This window comes from Antechinus flavipes, chromosome 3 (genome assembly GCF_016432865.1).
Source record: "Antechinus flavipes isolate AdamAnt ecotype Samford, QLD, Australia chromosome 3, AdamAnt_v2, whole genome shotgun sequence".
In the NCBI taxonomy this organism is placed as follows: Eukaryota; Metazoa; Chordata; class Mammalia; order Dasyuromorphia; family Dasyuridae; genus Antechinus; species Antechinus flavipes.
Genome location: NC_067400.1, coordinates 266,062,282 through 266,078,903, shown reverse-complemented (window position 1 = coordinate 266,078,903; position 16,622 = coordinate 266,062,282). Strand labels below are relative to the sequence as shown.

Sequence of the window (16,622 nt, the reverse complement as noted above, 5' to 3'; positions counted from 1 at the left end):
TTTTGATTTCCTTACTATAGGGAGCTTTGTGGAATTATATTTTTATTCTTTTTATTGAATCTCAATCAATTACATTTTAAATTAATTTAATCTAATTTAAAATTATTTATTTAATTTGCTTAATGTTTATTAATTTCCTATTATTTTCATTATTACTATTTTATATTATATATTTTATAAATATGTATTTATATATTATATAAAATTAGTTTATATTAGATAATAAATATTACAATTAATATTTAATTTATTTGTTATATGTTATAAAATATTTAAATAATATAATTAATAAAATAAATGGGTTAAAATTAAAAGTTGTGGGCTGTGAATGAACATTTCTAGGCTAGGGGATGGGACTTATTTAGGATTGTGGATAGAATGGGTCAGACTGCAGGGATTTCTGATTCACTGCCTGGTGTTAATGATAAAAAATGAAAAATAAGATAATCTTGACTTTAAACAACTAATAAAAATAGTGAGGGAATGGCATATATGAATAAGTATATTACAAGATAAAGTTCAATAACACCAAAGAGATCCAACAAAGCACTCTAGGGAATTTTAAGGAGGTTTAAAAGACTTAAACTCTGAATTATTTCTTTAAGCATATGAATGATTTTGTATGCAATTGGTTTCTTTTCCTCAAATAATTATCATCTTTGATTAATTTTCCTTAAACTCCTGCACTTGAACTTTTGACTGTATGTTCAGGGATAATGAGTTCAAAATCATTCTCATACATTAGCTGTGTGATCTTCAACAAGTCAAAAATCTCTGTTTGAATCAGTTTCTTCAACTATAAAATGGGAGTAATAGTGGCACCTACCCCCATAGTTGTGAGGATGAAATGAGATAATACTTGCAAATTGCTTAGCTCAGTGCTTGACATAAAATACACATCATATAAATGATTATTTATATATATTTTTTATTATTTCTTTATATCATATATTTATTATTTATAAGTAAATATATTTAACATTTATATAATATATTATTTATATCATATAAATCATATGATTTATAAATAATATCGTATAAATGATATTATTATTATTACTATTATTATTATTTTTCATTATCTCCCCCAATCAAGTTTCCTTGGTTTTGGTAAACCTTTTATGTATTATATACAAGTGAATTGTTGTTCTTATTAATCCCAGTCCCTGACTGGATCTCTTGTTTGCCTTTTTCTTATTCTCCCTGTTTACAATCCTGAGTAGGTATTTCTACTTTTCTATCACTCCAATTCTTCATGGGCCCATTTGGTTTTTTTATTGGCAAAAATACTAGAGTGGCTTGCCATTCCCTTCTCTAGCTCATTTTACAAATGAGAAAACTGAGGCAAACTTACCCTGAGTCACACAGTTAGTACTTGTGTGAGATTAAGTTTGAACTAAGTCTTGACTGCAGACTCAGTGCTCTATCCATTGCAGCAGTGGAAGTGAAAGGGGAATAGTGGTCAGTTTGGGATCAGTGCATTCTTTTTCCCACAGAGATAGCCTGTAAGTCAGCTAGCATTTATTGTCTCCTACGTGCCAGATACTGTGCTAAACATTGGGCATACAAGGAAAAGAAAAAGACCATCCCTGTTCTTGAGGGAGCTTACAATTTAATGGGGAGAGGGGGAATGGCAACATATAAACAACAGTGTAGGATAATTTGGAAATGGTCAAAAAAGGAGAGGTAGTAATATTATACAGGGTCATGCAATACCTCCAGACCTTGCAAGTTTCCTTAGAGCTAAGGTCAGGTTGGATTTGTGAGAGTCCTGAAACACTGGATCCGTTCCAGGACTCACTTCTGAGGTTTTTAACACAATGCTTAGGAGCTCAGATTTAACTTACTGATATTTTGTTTTATTTCAGGTGGCAAGATTTAACTATATGGTATTCTTTATATTTAATGTGCTTGCTTAAAGAAGCAAAGATATACTGAGTTATAGTCATTTTATTTCCCAATTCATAGGAATGAAAAATTTCTGGTCCTAAGGCGTTCCATGAGACCCCTTACTCCTAACCATAACAAAACAGGGAAATTTGTCTTGCAAAGGGGAAAAAAAAATCAATCCAGACTTCAGTGCTGTGTAAGTTGGGCTGTACCTTGTTCTTTGCTATTTCCTGTGCATTACTTAAAATGGTTCTAGAATTCAAAGGCTATGGTTTTTCTAAACTATGAAATGGTCTAAGAATCTTAATTCATGATATATGAAGATATGTACAATTTATTGATCACTTAAAGTGGAAGTGTGGAGGTATTTCTATGGAAGAGTCTCATACAAAACTTTTAAATTTTTCCTTAAAACAGTTGAGTGACAGGGAACTTTCATAAACTCTCTTGTCATATGTTTACTTGCTCACTAATGCATTACCTATCAGGGCAGAGCCATATTTTTTCTGGCAGAAGATTGTATTTATTCCTTATTAAGGCATTTTTATTATTTATTTATTTTCATATTTATTTATAAATATATACATTTATTATTATTCAGGCATTATATTAAATAATGAAGCAGTAATAGTTTAGTGCTTAAGAAGTAATGTATGTAAATAAATAAATAATAATATGGTATGTAAATGAAAGCATGAATTAATTATTCCTGGAAATGCTGTAGGTCACATCTATTTCTTTGGGACCAAACAAAATAAGTCTGAGTTATTTTCTAGATGAAAACCCATCAAATATTGACAATACCTATCACATTTTACTAAAATCTTCTGAATTGGATTATAAAATTATTTTAATTAAGAATTTTTCATGTAAAATGGGACTAACTTTGATGCAGGCCTGGAGACAGGAAGATCTGAGTTCAAATTCAGCCTCAGAAACTTACTATTCTGTGACTCAGAACAATTCACTCAATTCTTACTTGTTTCAATTGCTTGTGTGTAAAATAGGAAGTCTAAAATGGAAAGGAGCAAACTGCCCTAGTATCTTTACTAAGAAAACCCAAAGGACAAAGTCTATAGGGTTACACAAGTTATTTAAATGGGAATCATCACTAGCATAAAATTTTTATTACTGTGCCTTTCTTCTAGATGCCAAATGAACATTGATGGCTTCGTTTCTTGTTTGTCTCAGTATGGGTGTGTATAGGTCACACTGAAGGCCCATTTGTCTTAGGTTTTAAATCATATCAATGAGTGTTTCTCAGTTCCATGGAAGAAGAAAGGGGGGGTCTTTGTTAGCCCCCATTCCCATTATCTAAATCCTCCATATTCTTTTGGGATACCTGCATCTCTGGTCCAGAATACCAATGTTCTGGGGTCCCCCTGAATCCCAACATGTGTATTGTGTATATATGTAATATATGTGTGTGTGTACATATGTATGTAATATATAGTGTAGACATGTGTGTGTATTAACACATAGCGTGTAGGTACATATATGCACACACATTACATGATATAATCTGTATATATGTGTGCCTTTACATATATGTATATATACACATAAATATACATATAAAATACTCTTGTGGCAGTTGAAGAGAATCACATTGTCTTAGTTTTCCTAAAATTTTGTCAAATAATAAATATTTGGGATCTCAAGGTTTTTTGAACATTTTATTACCGTGTTTAGTTATTTCTAGGTCTTATTGTATTAATCTGATTCATTGATCAACTTTCTGTTTAAAACTGTATAATACAAAGATAATAATCTTTGATGATTATTGCTTTGCGGTATAGTTTGAAATCTGTTAGTGATATTCTCTTCCCCCTTTTTTCACCTTTTATCTTGAGATTCTTGAACTTTTGCTCTTCTATAAATTTTGTTATTTTTTTTCCTAACTCTATAATGCCATCTTTGGGAAGCTGATTGATATAGTACTGAACTGAATAAGTACATTTCCACACACCTCCTTTTCTGTCTCATACCTGAGACCATAAGACTACATTTCTATTATTTTACATAATAGTGAATGAATGAGTGAAAAACATAAAGGCATTGTACTCTGTGTTCACAATATAAATATAAAAAAAAATGAAACAGTTCTTGCTCTCAAGGATCATATAAAGGAATGGTGTATAGGGAAATATATTTTGGTTTGGGAAATCCCTGGGCAATAACTGAAAAATAGCCTGACAGAAATTAAGTTTGGAAAACCATCCAATAGCATATATCAAATAGTTAATTTCATTAAATACTAAATGGATATGTAACCTAGAAATAAAAACTCACCTAATATGCAAATTAAGAGAGCAAGGAAAAAGATATTTTTTGCAATTATGAATAAAAGAAGAGTTCATGAACAAGAGATAAAATAGACAATTTTGATTATACAAAATTGAAAAGATTTTGCACAAACAAAATCAATGTAGCTAAGACAAAGAAAAGAACAATTAACTGTGGGAAAACTGTGGGGAAAAAAAAAACAACTTTGTAATAAATTAAATCAGCTCCAAGATAGGGAGCTGATTTCAAAACAAGAGAACAAGAGTCACTCTCTAACAAAGGGTGAACATACAATTTTCAAAAGCAGAAAAGCAAACTATCAATTGCCAAATTTAAAAATGCTCCAAATGACTAACACATTTCTTCCAGCAAGAGAAATACAAATTAAAACAACTCTCAGATTTCAAAGAGTGCTTTAAAAAAAGGAACTTATTAATTGTTGGAGGGAATGTAGAGAAATAGGCATATTAATGAAGCGTTGTTGGAGTTATGGTTTAGCCATTCTGGAAACTTTTAGAACTCTACTCCAAAAGTCACTAAACTATCTATACCTGTGACCCAGAGATGCTAGTATGAGGGAAAGAAATTTTTAAAAAGAGGGAAAGGATGCACATGTACAAAGATATTGAAAAGAGCATTATTTTATTGTAGGAAAAACTGGATTCTAAGAGAGGAGGGGTACCAATCAATTGTAATATAACTGAACAAAGTATGGCATATAAATGTAATTGGTTATGACCTTGTAAGAAATGGTGGATCCAAAAGGGATGAATTCAAACAAACGTAAGGAGACATATTAATGGATACAGAATGAAGTGAGCAGAACAAAGAGAATAATTTAGATAATGACTGCCACATTGTAAGGAACTTTGAAAGATTTAAGCACTCTGATCAATGATTAGTGACTTCAAAGAACTGAAAAAAACATGCTGCCCGAGATGAAGAATGAGACAGTCAATATTTCTGGTCATGGACAACATAGAAGTTTACTTTATTTTATCCTGCTTATTTATTATAAAGGAGGGTTTAAAAATTCTTTTGGAGCAAGCAAATTATATCACAGCTAAGGAAACAAAAGTATGGAAAAAGGATAGAAAAGTTAAATATTATTTTTAATATAGAGAATATATATAGAACCAGGGCAAAATACCAGCTCTGAAGTCAGAAGAATCTGAGTTCAATGCAGCCTCAGATACTTATAACACTTACTAGCTGCGTGACCCTGGGCAGGTCACTGAACCCCAATTTCCTCTCAAAAACAAACAAAACAATACATAGAAGAGAAAAAGAGGAAATTCAGAAGCAAACAAAGATAAACAAGACAATTTTGGGACTAATGGTTTGCATTGGTTAGATGCTTAAATCCTAAAAATACATAATAAAAATGAGTAGTTCTGCATGCAATATCTTTTCCTATTCTTTGTATATGGAAATGCTTATTTGTTGGAACTTGTCAAATTTAGAATTTTTTAAAGATCTATATGGTATAAGTATTTCAATACCACCTAAAGTGAAGGTATATGGGCCATTCTCATATTGACACAAAATATAAAGAGTGACTATGGGTTAATGAATATTTTGAAACTTTGATAATAGCTATACAAGAAGAATTATAAAGGAAGAATAGAAAGAAGCCTTCTTATACATTATTTACTATAATGGAAGAAATATATTAGAGGTAAGGAATAGCAAGGAGGTTTCAAATAGAAACAAGAATGAATAATAAATAGCAGTAGCTTGAAGTGACAGATTTAGCATGAGCTTTATGTGGATGAATTTTACAACTTTGCTGTGATCAATTAATTACAGAGAAATGCCTTGAAAAAGATATTGGATTTGTGACTGTCAGTAGGATAAACCAATACTTCATATTAGAATTCCTTCATTAAAAATCTAGGAGCAAAAGTTCACATTACTTAACTCTTAGCCTTGAAAATAGATTTTAAAGACCACAAAGTTACAGATTCATAGGTTTTGAAGTAGATGATTCAGAGACGGTCTAGAGTCTTAACCATTTATTTTATAGCTGAGGAAATGGAAGCCCAGAGAAGTTAGGTTATTGCCACAAGTAATGCAGATACAGGATACCAGCCCAGATTCTCTAACTTAAATATCACACTCTTTCCGTAGGTTTTATTATCTTTAAGACTTCTTTATAGCAAAAAACTGTTTTTTTTCCCTCTTTTTTCCCTCTTAAAGCATGATACTATCCATCAACCAACCAATTAAGTATTTAAATCTTGGATCTTTCCTTAAAAATATGTTTTTGATGGATTTTATGTCATTCATTTCTTGATTTAATGCCTCCCCACTCCTCACTCCACATGAAACTCATATTTATAGCAAATAAAAATAATAAAGCCAAAATAAACACATTGATAGCATTTAACAGCTCTTGTAATATTCTACACTCATAAGTTCTCTAAGGAAAGATGGAAGATATGCTTCATTATGTGTCCTTCAGGCTCGACTGGTCCTTAAAATATATTATTTAGAATTAGTTTTCGTTTCATTTGCATCTTTGCAGTTTTGTTCTTTTTGTTATTATATAGTTATTTTTATTATAAAACATTATAGAATATAAACTATATACATAACAACTGTATACATAATAATATATTAGATATATTGTTATGTATATAGTTATTTTCTGCTTATTTTATTTTGCATATATTCATCAAACTTTCCCATACTTTCTTGAGTTCTTTATAGTTGTTATTTCTTACAGTACAAAAAAAAAAATCATTGCCATAGTTTATCCAACTATCCAACTCAATTGCCCCAATTGAGTTTTCACTTTATTTCTAGTTTTTGAAGTGTTTTGGGATATAGGAAACATTTCTTTTTGTCATTGACTTCCTTGAAGTATGTGTCCAATAATGAAATCTCTGAATCAACTAGTGATGAAGTCTTTAAAGTTGGGTGTGGTTAGTTGAGGAATTGATAAAAATCGATCCCTGAGGAAGTCAGGGAGAAGGAACTGATAGAGATCAGGTTAGCTCCAAGATCATCCTCTGGGAGGTGGTCCGTTCTGAAATCCAAGTTATGTCAAACCTCCGAGATCCACTCTCTGTCGGGGTCTCCAGCAATCTCCCCTTGCTCCCCTGTCAGAAATCCCAGTCATATTCCTGAGGTTAAATTTTCCCTATAAAATCCACTTGTTTTTCATATGCTCTCCCACTCTTATCTCACATTTACCATTCCCAGTGTCTATTATATCCCTTCAAATTGTTTGTAATCTCTTTCCTTAAATAAATCTCCCTTTTGCCAATGTGAATTTTTTACATGACCAAACTCCAACTTTTGGGACCTACTATCATCTGTTCTCTCCATAATCCACACACATCATTCTGGTGCTCAAATCTCATCACTAGTATAAATAATTTAGTGACTTTTCTTTTTAAAAAAATGATTTTTGAATTACATGTAAATTTTTTGTCATTTTTAAAAATTTTGAGCTTCAAATTCTCTTTCTTCCTCCTTCCCTTACACCTTTATTGAGAAAGAAGTTTGATAGAGATTATATTTGTATAATCATGCAAAATACATTTCCTTATTAGTCATGTTGCTAAAGAAAGCAGTCCAACCCCCCCATAAAAATAGTTTCAAAGAGTATGCTTCAGAAATATGTATTTATACTCCATCAGTTTTTTCTGTAGAAGTGAATAGCATTTTTCATCATGAGTCCTTCAAAATTGTCATATAGTATATCATTATATATTAATCATATATATTTTAATCATATATATATATATATATCTCAGAATAGCTAAGTCATTCAGTTGATCATCATACAATATTGCTGTTACTATCTACGGTATGCTCTTGGTTCTGCTCACTTTACTTTGTATTAGTTCATGTAAGTTTTTCCAGATTTTTCTGTAAGTCATTCAGTTGATCATCATACAATATTGCTATTACTATCTACAGTATGCTCTTGGTTCTGCTCACTTTAGTTTGTATTAGTTCATGTAAGTTTTTCCAGATTTTTCTGAAAGCATCACCTGTTTGTCATTTCTTATGTCACAATAGTCTTTCATCACAATAATATACTACCACTTGTTCAGCCATTCCCCAGTTGATGAATATCCCCTCAATTTCCAATTCTTTCAACAACAAAAAGAGCTGCTATGAATATTTTTGTACATATAGGTCTTTTTCCCTTTAAAAAATATCTATCTGGGGTAGAAATTTTGCAGTGGTATTATTGGATCAAAGAGTATGCATAGGGTCTGAGCACACTTCCAAACTACTCTGTAGATTGGCTGTATCAGTTCATAACTCCACCAATACTGCATTAGTGTGCCCGATTTTCTCATTTATCCTCCAACATTTGTCTTTTTTTTTCTGTCATATTAGCCAATAGGATATTGATTGTGATATGTGAGGCGGCACTTCAGAGTTGTTTTCTTATTTCTCTAATCAATACTGATTTAGAGCGGTGACTATAGATAGCTTTGATTTCTTCATTTGAAAATTGCCTATTCATATCCTTTGACCATTGATCATTTGAAGAATGATTTGTGGTTCTTATAAATTTGATTCAGTTCTCTTTATATTTGAGAAATGAGACCATTATCAGAGAAATTTGCTGCAAAAATTTCCCTTGTTTTCTACTGCCCCAATTTATGTTTGTTTAGGGTATCACCATTTATGTCTAAATCATATACCCATTTTGACCTTAATCTTCATATATATTGTGAGAAGCTGATCTACACCTCGTTTCTGTCAAACTGTTCTATCCAGTTTTCCCAGTTTTTGTTAAATAGTTTCCAAAACTTAGATCTTTGCGTTTATAAAACATTAGATTTCAATGCTAATTTACTGTGCATTATACATTACATACTGTGCATTGTGTACCTAATTTATTCCACTGATGCACCACTCTATTTCTTAGCCATTACCAGATTGTTTTGGTACTTACTCCTTTGCAATACAGTTTAGAGATATAGGACTGCAAGGTCATCTTCCTTTACATTTTTTCCCCATTAATCTCTTGATATTCTTGATCTTGACTTTTCTTATCTCAATATAAATTATATTTCTGAAGAAAAAAACTTCACCAAAATTTTTTTAAGTGCTTTTTTCTTCCCACTTTTTTCTAGCATTGACTTTTCATTTTTAAAAATCCTGTTGGTCAACTTAATGGCTATGAAATTAAATTTCAGAATTTTTTAAATTTACATTTCCATTATTAGTAATTTTGATCAATTTTAATATTGATTATTTTTGTTGATTATTTGTAAATAATTTTAAAATGGATTGTATACTTTGATAATTTCATTTACTGAGGAATTGTTCTTGGTTTTATATATTACTATTAATTCCCTATTATTTATATATGTGTGTATATATATATATATGTATATACACACATATATATACCATACATATATATACTTAATATGCCAAAATTTTATCAGTTATTTGATAAAAGATTTTATTTCTATATTCAACAATTTATCTTATTTTAAAATGAATTAATAGTTTATGCAAATGTTTATTTAAATTTTATCTTTTTTTTTTTTTTTTACTAAAGCTTTTTATTTTCAAAACATATGCATGGATAAGTTTTCAACATTGACCCTTGCAAAACTTTGTGTTCCAACTTTCCCCTGCCTTCCTCCCACTCCCTCCCCTAGATGGCAAGTAATCCAATATATGTTAAACATGTTAAAAATGTATGTTAAATCCAATATATGTATACATATTTATACAATTATCTTGCTGAACAAGAAAAATTAGATCAAAAATGGAAAAAATGAGAAAGAAAACAAAATGCTATGTTATGATTCACACTCAGTTCCCACAGTACTCTCTCTGGTGTAGATGACTCTCTTCATCACAAGATCATTGGAACTGGCTTCAGTCATCTCATTGTTGAAAAGATCCATGTCCATCAGAATTGATCATCATATAATATTGCTGTTGCCATGTGCAATGATCTCCTGGTCCTGCTCATTTCACTCAGCATCAGTTCATATAAGTCTCTCCAGGACTTTCTGAAGTCATCCTGCTGGTCATTTCTTACAGAACAATAATATTCCATAACATTCATATGCCACAATTTATTCAGCCATTCTCCAATTGATGGGCATCCACTCAGTTTCCAGTTCCTTGCCATTACAGAAAGGGCTGCCACAAACATTTTTGCACATGTGGGTCCCTTTCCTTTCTTTAATATCTCTTTGGGGTATAAGCCCAATAGAAACACTGCTGGATCTAAAGTTATGCAGTTTGATATACCTTTGGGCATAGTTCCAAATCGGTTTCCTGAATGGTTGAATTAGTTCACAATTCCACCAGCAATGCATCAGTATCACAGTTTTCCCACATCCCTCCAACATTCGTCACTATTTTTTCCTGTCATCTCAGTCAATCTGAAAGGTGTGTAGTGGTATCTCAGAGTTGTCTTAATTTGCATTTCTCTGATCAATAGTGATTTCTAGTACCTTTTCATGTGACTAGAAGTGTTTTCAAATTCTTCAGCTTTTTAATTTTATGTAATCAGAACAATCTATTCTTCTTTCAGATTGCTTTTTATTTCTATTTGTTTGAGAATTACCCCTTAATCCTAATTATTAAAAGTACTGCTTCTGTCCTTCACTGTTGTGTGTGTGTGTATGTGTGCGTGTGTGTGTGTTTGCGAGCATGTGTGCTTAATTATATGCCTTTTAATGTTTGTGACAATTGGTGCAAACTTTAAGGAAAAAGACTTTTTTCTCTGTGAACTTGTAGGAAAAATGCAACAGTTTAGATTTAAAGTAAGCAGAAAGTAGATTTAGATTAACATATAATTCCACTTACCACAAGAAGCATCATATGAATCCATATATGAATCTGTATCCTAATTTGGGTGACTGTTATTTTTATTGCATAGCATAGACCAAACAAGGAACGAATACCTCTTTAATAATTATTTAAATATTTCCTTATTTCTGCAAAGGCTGATAGGTGGCACAGTGAGTGGAGTCCTGGATCTAGAGTCAAGAAGACCTAATTTTTAAATCCAGCCTCATATACTTACTAACTTTGTGAGACTAGGCAAATTATTTAACCACTATCTTTCCTATTTCCTTGTCTATAAAATTGGGGATAATAGGAGCTACATCCTGGGATTTGAGGATCAAATGAGTAAATATTTGTAAAGCATTTTGCAAACAACAAATTAGTAGTAATAGTAGTAGTAACAGCAGTTATAGCAGTAGTAGCAGCATGAATTGTAGTAATAGCAATTGTAGTAGCAGCAGCAATAGCAGCAATACTACTGACATCAGTGATAATAGTACTACTAACAGTGGTAGTAGTAATGATAATAATAGTAATAGCTACAGCAGCATTAACAGCAGCAGTAGTACTAGCATCAGTGGTCCTAGTAGCAGTGGTAGTAGTAATAGTAGTAGTAGTAACAACAATAGTAGTAGTAGTTGCAGTAGCAGTAGTAGTAATAATAATAACAGCAGCAGTAGTAGTAATAATAGTAGTAGCAGCAGTAATAGTAATAGGAGTAGTAGCAGTAATAGTATTAGGAGGAGGAGGAGAAATAGCAGTAGCAGTAGTAGTGATACTAATAATAATAGTGGTAGTAGCAATAATAATAGTAATAGGAGTAGTAGCAGTAGTAGTATTAGGAGGAGGAGGAGTAATAGCAGTAGCAACAGCAATAGGAGTATTGCTAATAGTAGTGGTGGTAGTAGCAACAATAATAGTAATAGAAGTATTAGTGGTGGTGGTAGTAGTCATGATATTAGTCCTGAGAGTGACTTAACAGTTTACCTTTTACCTTGTTTGAGCTTTTTATATTCGCTTTTGCAGTGTAGTAGTTGGAGTGAAGAGACCAGGATTCAAATTATGCCTCTGAAACCTAACAACTCTGTGACCATAAGCAAACTACTAAAGCTCTCTGAGCCTGAGTTTCTTCATTTGTAGGATGAAAATAATAATACTTGAATCACCTACTCATAGGATTGTCATGAAGAAAGCAGTCAAAGTTAATGCTCTGAGTTTTTATTATCTTCCGTACTTCATTTTAAGTTCTTTGAAATTAAGGTTCATATCTTAACTGGGGGGAGGGGGTCTTGTATGTATATAATAAATACTTCTTTATTTGAATATTTTGGATTATACATGATCAGCAAAGAATTATAAATCCCTGCCCTCAGGGAGTTTGTAGATTACCTGGGAAGAGACTTTTCTAATCTAATTTGCTCTTCCATTGCTTTATCCTACCCCATTTTCCCCTTTTCTGGTCTCCTTTGAGCCATGCATTTTGTTTATTCTCTCTGCCTTTCCTATTTCTTACTCCAGCCTCAAGAGACCTTGGACACATCTGAACCCCAAAACCACAAGGCTGGAGCCAGGACCGATCAGATGTTTTCATTGATAATCTTGCTTTTTCTTGCTTTAACCTCTTTCTGTTTTCTTTTAGTTTCTCCTCTTCTTCTCCTTTTATTTTTCAGTTCTGCATGTTCTGCCTGATCTTAGGGGGGAATTAGATGACATTAAAAACAAAAGTTAAAGTTGGATATAGCAGGGATGTGAACTCTGAAAAAAATGTATATATGACATCCTTTTAAATGTAATATGCATTATTAACATTTTCCCATTACTGTCTTAGGTCTAGATGATCATAAATCAAGCCTTGATTTGTAGCATTTTGTCAATATCCACACTGAAAACTTAACAGTCAGCGTTCATTAGTCTACTGAAGCTGGCTCCAGCACATCCTTGAACTAATGATGCACACAAAGTATTATTTCTCACATCTGCATAGTGTGTTCACATTTGTTCTTATTTGATCTTCACAACAACCCTTTATTATGGAGAGAGCAAATATTATCATCCTTATATGACATTCTGAGAAAGGTTAAGGCACATAATAGTAGAAGTAGGACTAAATCCTGGTCTTAGAACTCCAAGTCTAGTTTCTATTGTACTGTGATGTGTTGGTAAATCTGGGAATACTGGATATAGAAAAAATGTAATTGGGATAGCTAAAAAACAAAAATGGGGATTTCTAGACATCTAATAAAAATTTTGACTCCATTTCCAGGTGTGTGGAAGTTTTTTGCATATATTTTCAAGCTGGAAGAGTTGAAGAGCCATATGTCAGCATCACAAAGAAGAGGCAGATCCCTAAAAATGGACTCACAGAAGAAATTGAGAAAGAAGTGGGCAGGGCAGAAGGCATGTTGTTCACCCACAGATCGGCCTTCAGCAGGGCATCGGTGATCCAAGCCTTTTTGGGTTCAGCACCTCAGCTGACCCTCCAGTTATACATAAGCGTCTTGCAGCAGAGCCTCACCATAGGGAGAAGTATGTATATCTTAAATTTTGACTTTGGGATTTTGGGGCAAAGTAGGAGTCATGTCAAAGAGTTGCATTTACCACTGAAGGAACTTATTCATTCACACTTCCCATGGTTATCTGATCTCATTTTTTGTTGTTGGGTCACATTGCATTAAAAGCATCCTAGATAGATGGCTTTCTAATCTTGTCCTGGTGGTAAACTTGGAGAGAGCACTTAATAAATGTCTGTTATATACCAGGTATTTAGTCTACCCAGAAGGCAATTTCTTTATTAAGATCTGCCTTTATTAAGATTTATTAGTAATAAATTTCTAAATTATCATTTTCTGATCCTGTTAGGACAAAGTGAATATTTTGATTATCCTCTCATTAGTAGATTGACCAAGAGCAATTTCTGCTTGGTTAATTTCAGAAAATCCATATTCATGTGAGACATGGAGAGAGAAAAGAAAGTGCAAAGGGAGAGGAGGATACTTGAAATTATTAAATGTATGAAGTAACAGTCAGTAAACTTAAATATAGATTCTATTCAAAGTGAATGAAAAAACGAGAGTTGAAAATGGTTGTAGAAATAAGCAAATAAAAATTACTCCTATTAAATTTTCTCTTTGAATTTTCTTGTGCTTTTAAGTGGTATGCAGTAGGGAGATTGATGAAAAAACATTGTTCACATTGCTAATTAACTTCGTGTCTAGAGCAAAACTCCCATATTCTGACTTCTGCATGGAGACGGGCAATGGCAGGCTCCACCCACAAACCCTACAGGCCACATCAGAACCCTCCCTCTTGGGACTGGACTGGCACAGTGACTGGGTTCTCCTGTTTCACCCTTCTGTATTATCAGCCAACCGGCTGCTACACCCCTCTCAGGCATTACATTCAACAACCAACATCTACAAAGCCTTCAAATGACTCAATCCTCTACAACTCTTCTAAGCCTTAGTAGATGAGTTTATTCTTCATTCATGAGAGTTTTAGGGATTTATCTGACCTTCCAGTTCTATACAATTATCCTACAGCCAAGAATTCACCCTATAGAGAAGCATGGATGGCTTAAATTTTAGCCTTATTCTGCCGAGAGCAAAGTGGGAGTTTTGTTACTGGTAGTCAGCTTTCTGCTAAGGAACATCAGCCCCTGAACTTAGCTAAGTTAATTCTTAGAAATCAATCTTATAGCTCATACTGGAAGTCTCAAGTTAGCAGAGCTTGCACTCCAATCTTTGAAAATCTAGGGTTACCTTAATGTCGTGATGAGTGCTGGAATGGGTTTTGCAATGGGATTTGCAAACTATAATGGCCAAGCTAATATATTAGGTGTGAGAAGGGATATTATGGATAACTATCACAAGTCTGATGCTTTCAAAAAAAACTAAACTTAAAATATCAGCCACATATCTCAATAATTATTTTGGAAAGTAACTGAAATTTCTTTGTGATTCTAACATGATTTTTAATACCCTTCAGCATTTGAGTATCCTCATCTGCTTAGGGAATGTCATCAGGGCCAAAGAAAGGCATATAAGTATCCAAAACAGGTTTTTAAAAATTTTTATTTAATAATAACTTTATATTGACAGAATCCATGCCCAGGGTAATTTTTTTTACAACATTATCCCTTGCACTCGCTTCTATTCCAATTTTTCCCCTCCCTTCCTCCACCCCCTCCCCTAGATGGCAAGCAGTCCTATATATGTTAGATATGTTGCAGTATATCCTAGATACAATATATGTTTGCAGAACCGAACAGTTCTCTTGTTGCACAGGACCAAAACAGGTTTTGAAAATTACATCTGCTCAGGTGTTAATTTGAACCTCATTGAAACACATGTGATTTAACAAAACAAATCCTTGTGTGTCATGAATAGCAGAATTGTCTATTGAAAGTATGTATTTATAAAAAAAGTAATATTAAGAGTTTTCTTCTTTGTGCTATGCATCCATGTGTGATAACCTGCTTTGGCTACATACCTCATTAACCACTTATTCCAGCTTTTATTCTGACCATTTCCCCATATTCTTGGACTTGGACTCAGGAAAAACTGAATTAAAATGCTTCCTTATACATTACACACATATACACACTGCAGTCTCATGACACTGGTCCCCTTGTTCCTTGAATAAGACACTCTGTCTCTTGAACATTTTCACTAGCATTACCATCCATGGAATACTTTTCCTCCCTCTTTCTCCCACATTTCCTGGCTTCAAGTCCCAGCTAAAAATTCTATCTTCCATAGGAAGCCTTCTCCCCTTCCTCTTAGTTCTAATGTTTTTCCTTGGTTGATTATTTCCAACTTAACTTGTATGAAACTTGCTTGTATTTAGTTATTTGCATTTTGTCTTCTTTATTGGATTGTGAACTCTTTCAGGGTAGGGACTTTCTTTTATTTTTCTTTGTACTCCCAGAACTTAGCATAGCACCTCGCACATCACATTGTAGGTGCTTAATAAATAAATATCTAGTGACAGACTGGGTAAATGATTTTCAATCTCTACTAGAAAATAACATTATCACAACACTGAGTTATGGTTTTAAAATGTGTGGAAAATAGAAGTAATTCTCATTTAACAGTTGGTCAGGTAGTATATATGCTAGTCTTCCAAGGGAGAATTGTGATATTGTGATATTAATTTGAGAAATAACAATACCTTGTGCTGACTTTGAGATTCAAAGAGATTTAAAGGTTCAATTTGAGCCTATGAATTCAAAGAGTTTTTTTAAATCAAATGTTTACCATATACCTAATAATTCGATCCAATTGAATCCAACAAATTTATTAAGCCCCTATGTGCCAGGTACTGTTCCGAACAACAAGCATTCAAAGACAAAAGTTAAACTTCCTTCCCTCAAGGATCTTATATAACAATGTTATTTTCAAACTACACAGAGAGAAAAAGTGTATAATAATATATGGGTGGTTTTGTTTTGTTGGTCAGGGATACAAAATGTAAGCTACAAAATGCAGGATTATTTAAGGAAGTGCAAAATTGACTCACATTTCAGGTATTCTCACAGTGTTCCTGTGATGTCATTAGGAGACAGTGTTAAAGTTTTTTCTTTCTTTCTTTTTTTTTTTTTTGGTAAATGGAAAACTTCAAATATTAAGTCACACACTCAATGTTAGGAATATCTGATC

At 32.7% G+C, this 16,622-nt stretch overlaps 1 protein-coding gene across 1 annotated transcript in view; it reads left to right on the top strand.

The window, feature by feature from the left end:
• XK (X-linked Kx blood group antigen, Kell and VPS13A binding protein) overlaps positions 1 to 16,622 on the top strand; it is a 46,916-nt gene that overhangs the window by 12,515 nt on the left and 17,779 nt on the right. The window contains exon 2 of the mRNA XM_051985046.1: positions 13,229 to 13,491. Coding sequence (XP_051841006.1) covers positions 13,229 to 13,491 — 263 coding nt within the window. The remainder of the gene's footprint in view (positions 1 to 13,228; positions 13,492 to 16,622) is intronic.